This window comes from Bidens hawaiensis, unplaced genomic scaffold, assembly GCF_021521415.1.
Source record: "Bidens hawaiensis isolate Kalapana, Puna unplaced genomic scaffold, B.hawaiensis_p1.1 tig00009774_1, whole genome shotgun sequence".
In the NCBI taxonomy this organism is placed as follows: Eukaryota; Viridiplantae; Streptophyta; class Magnoliopsida; order Asterales; family Asteraceae; genus Bidens; species Bidens hawaiensis.
Window position 1 is genome coordinate 592913 of NW_027491730.1, and position 3726 is coordinate 596638.

General features: G+C 34.0%; 1 protein-coding gene across 1 annotated transcript; it reads right to left on the reverse strand.

Annotated features, from left to right (window-relative positions):
* Nucleotides 1-1364: 1364 nt before the first annotated feature.
* LOC143533498 (zinc finger protein JACKDAW-like) lies at nt 1365-3523 on the reverse strand. Its single transcript, XM_077028260.1, has 3 exons — nt 3372-3523; nt 2883-3282; nt 1365-2615 (listed from the first exon to the last, which is right to left on the reverse strand). The coding sequence occupies exons 1-3, from the start codon at nt 3496-3498 to the stop codon at nt 1805-1807; spliced, it is 1338 nt and encodes a 445-aa protein (XP_076884375.1). The 5' UTR covers nt 3499-3523; the 3' UTR covers nt 1365-1804.
* Nucleotides 3524-3726: the final 203 nt, after the last annotated feature.

Here is a 3726-nt window from a genome sequence, read left to right on the forward strand (position 1 = left end):
CTTTCAAGCATGTCTTTACAGAAATTGATCACAAATCTTTTCTCCGGAAAAAGAGAAAAATAAAAATAAACTATTTAGGGGTGTTTGGGATTCCTTATTTTTCCTCCTTATAAATTTTCATTAAGTTAATAAGTTACAACATTGTAACTTATGAAACTTTTCCTCTCACAATATAAGCAATCCCAAACACCTTATTATTTTTCAATAAGTTTATAAGCTATAAGTTGATGAAAATAAGCAATCCCAAACACCCCTTTAGTCATATTTTAACCAAAGAAGTTTTGGCCAAATTTGGTAATCCATATCGTGTATTGAAACTTAAGAAAGGGTTTATTGTTAAACATCTAGACTACATTTGTCTTGTTTCAACTAATTTATGTAATGACGACACAACCACCCTATCAGGCAACACAATTTTACAAAGAGATTTCTCTAATTCTAATCATCAATCGTGTCGGTCGATATTTTAGTGAGTGCATAAGTCCTATAAATTTTCATAAATAAAATCTTTCAATTAAGGTTTTTCATTAATATATGTGTCGAAATTTTAAAATTTTAGACATCTACTCATAATTGTCATTTTACCAAAGTTCTGTCATGTTATAACTTATATTAAGACAAAGATTGTTAGGTTACAAGCAAAATTAAACCAGGCTTATTAGGCTGTCCAAAAGGTTTTATCACATTAATCATAAGAGTCATTGATTTTTTGGGTTATAATATAGTTATATACGTTAATATAATCAAATCATATCAACTCGTTTATTTTTCGTTTGAAATGAGATTGATCATTTAGGTATATTGAGATTCCATAACTCATAACTTTAGCAGGATCGTTCATAATATCATTTTTTTGTTGAGAAAGATAATCCGATTTGTGGTGGAATTCAATTAACCCAAGTGCATATAAAATCATTTCATGTTTCTTATTAGAGTTTAATAACTTAACCAATCCAAAAGTTGCTAGAATTAGATAACACATCATAAAATCATGTAACAAAATCCACTTAATTACACATCATAACAAAAAATAAACACAACACATTGATATCAAAGCATCTACAGTCAGAAAAACACGACAGACTCAACGCGGGAAGGCATGAGCATATGCCTTATGTAAAGACAATCCCCCCACCCCTCTCACTATTTTTGACAGGGTTTCCCATGAAATCTCGAACCATTCGTCACCTTTCTACTTTATGTTAGAGCCACCTTAGCCCACTGACGAAACGTAAGCCACCTTAGCCCACTGACGTCCTTACGTCAGTGGGCTTACCATCGTAAATGGTCTTATGGTCAAAGAGAAGACAGTGAATAAGTGATTTAGGTTTAGCTTTTGTCTTTTAACCTAATTTACTTGTTGGATATGACCACTCTACTTTCCCTTATCAATATTTACCTTGGCACATAAAATGATGAGTACATGGTAACAAACAACTTAACATATTAGCATAATGAAACAAAAGTAATTTCCTATTCCAAAGTACATCAGTATGCAAGCAATGCATACACTATAAATTCTTATAATACAAAATGAGCCATGTCCTTATTATCTTTAGAGAGAGAAAGAGAGAGAGTAGGTCACAGACTGAACAACACATACTGTATAAAAAGTTGTACAGCCAGGCAAGACCAGACCAGACACAAGTTTCTTAAAACAAAACCTTTTTTCCTGCTGTAATAACATGCATACATTACACACACTCTTACCTCTTTGTACCTGCAATATTATTCCCCTCTTGTGACTCACCCCTTTGTCTCTATTCTTCATTTGTCATCACCTCTCTATTTTATGCTTCCTTCATTAATTCTCCATTGATGAATTAGAACCAAACTTAAACATCTTTTGTTGAACTCCAAGAAAATCCCTTGTCAAATCCGAATTATCATTCACACCATTCTTTTGCTTTGAGTTCATCATCATCATCATCATCATCAACCCGTCACCTCCATTAATATCATGACTACTACTCATCACTCCAAACCCTGTAGTATTAGTATTAATATCTTGACTAGTACTTCTTGTTGACCCCATTTGAGCCGCCTTCTGTAACAATGCTGTAGCTGACATATGGCTTGCCGGCACGGCGGCGCCACCGGTTAAAGTAGGGTAGTTAATATTATTATTATTATTATTATTATTATTATTATTATTATTATTATTATTATACACTTCATCTTTCAAAAACAACCCTGAATACGTAGCCGGTTCTTGACTTCCGTTAAACCATTGATTCATCTCCAATGGCAGCATTCCAATATTATTAATATTATTAATGTTATTATTATTATTCGAACTTGAAGACCCTAAGAATGAAGAGCTACTAGGGTTTTCCAAATGTGGTTCATTCCCATTAATATTATTAATATTATTATTATTATTGTTATCCAACCACATTGGTAATCTAGGTTTTTCCGAACTCGTTTCAAGATTAACTTCCCCGAACATCCCAGGAAACCGCAACCCCTCACCGACACCACCGCCGTTCATCATCATCATATTATGTCGAAAGTTGAGATTTGCACTACTTGACATAATCGGAAAGGAAGCCATTCTTGAGTTTTCTTCGGTTAATGCATCACAAAATGCTCTATGCGTGATGAAGCTATCTTTCCTGTTATAAACTCATGCAAATTAATAAACCTTCATTATCTTAATTAAATATTTATAATCTAACAACATATCTATATAAGGGTCAGCTATACACACACCATCCGACATCTAATCTCACACCATTTCAAACGACCATCTATTCAGAATAATCGTCATGATATTAGCCGGACGCCGTTTTGAACCAGTAACAACTTCTTTTTTTTTTCAAAACGGGGTCTGAGTGTGTAGCTATAGCATAGCATTAGCATGAAAGTAACATAATATTTACCTAGAAAAGAGTGTCCCGCAATCACACTTGTACTCTCGGGTACCACAAATTTTGCTATGAGCTTTCCAGTCAGTCTGAACTGCGTACTTTTTGGAACACTTTTCACACTTCCACTTCTTCTCCCCATGTTTCCGGCAAAAGTGCTTCTTAACTCCGGTTAGATCTCCAAGAGCTCGTGATGGGTCATGATGCACACAGCTTACCTCAGGGCAGATATAAACTTTTCTCTTCACAATTTCATTTTTGTTTCTTTGCTTAAGCTTCCATGGTAGATTGTGTCCTCTTCTATGCAGCTGCAAGTTCTGGTCTCTTTGAAAACCCTTGTTGCATATCTCACATACAAATTGGTTTGTTGCCATTAGAGATCTTGGAGATAAAGCTATCACTTCTGCATCTGGATCTACACAAAAAGAGTTGGTAAGTTTTGGTTAAATTGGATACATAGTATATAATAATATTATATAGTAGTAGTAATAATAATAATAATACCAGGTGTGCCAGGGAGATTACGCTTTCTTTTAGATGAATTTGAGGTATTAGGGTTAGGGTTTGAGATGGGATCTTGGATGAAAGCTGAAAGAGAAGATGGAGATGATAAAAAGTCTTCACCAGACATGTTTTAGTTTCTTATTCAAGGTGATGAAAAACTATAGAGTTAATTAAGAACAGGAAGAGCACAGATGATGATGATGATGATGATGATGATTGTATAGTAGGTTGTTGAAATGAAAGATGAAGATGAGTATGATGGATATATGATGGATGTATCTAAGTGGATTGAGTTAACTCAAAGTTTAGAATCTTTGTTGTTGATAAAAAGTCTGACGTTGATCTCTGTCAATGT

Bases quoted from the DNA above. Each gene is read 5' to 3' on its own strand.
- LOC143533498 (XM_077028260.1), bottom strand. From the start codon at position 3,498: ATGTCTGGTGAAGACTTTTTATCATCTCCATCTTCTCTTTCAGCTTTC. The intron at 3,283-3,371 runs GTATTATTATTA...CTTTTTGTGTAG, and splicing joins TAATCTCCCTGGCACACCTG to ATCCAGATGCAGAAGTGATA. The intron at 2,616-2,882 runs GTAAATATTATG...AGTTTATAACAG, and splicing joins TGCGGGACACTCTTTTCTAG to GAAAGATAGCTTCATCACGC.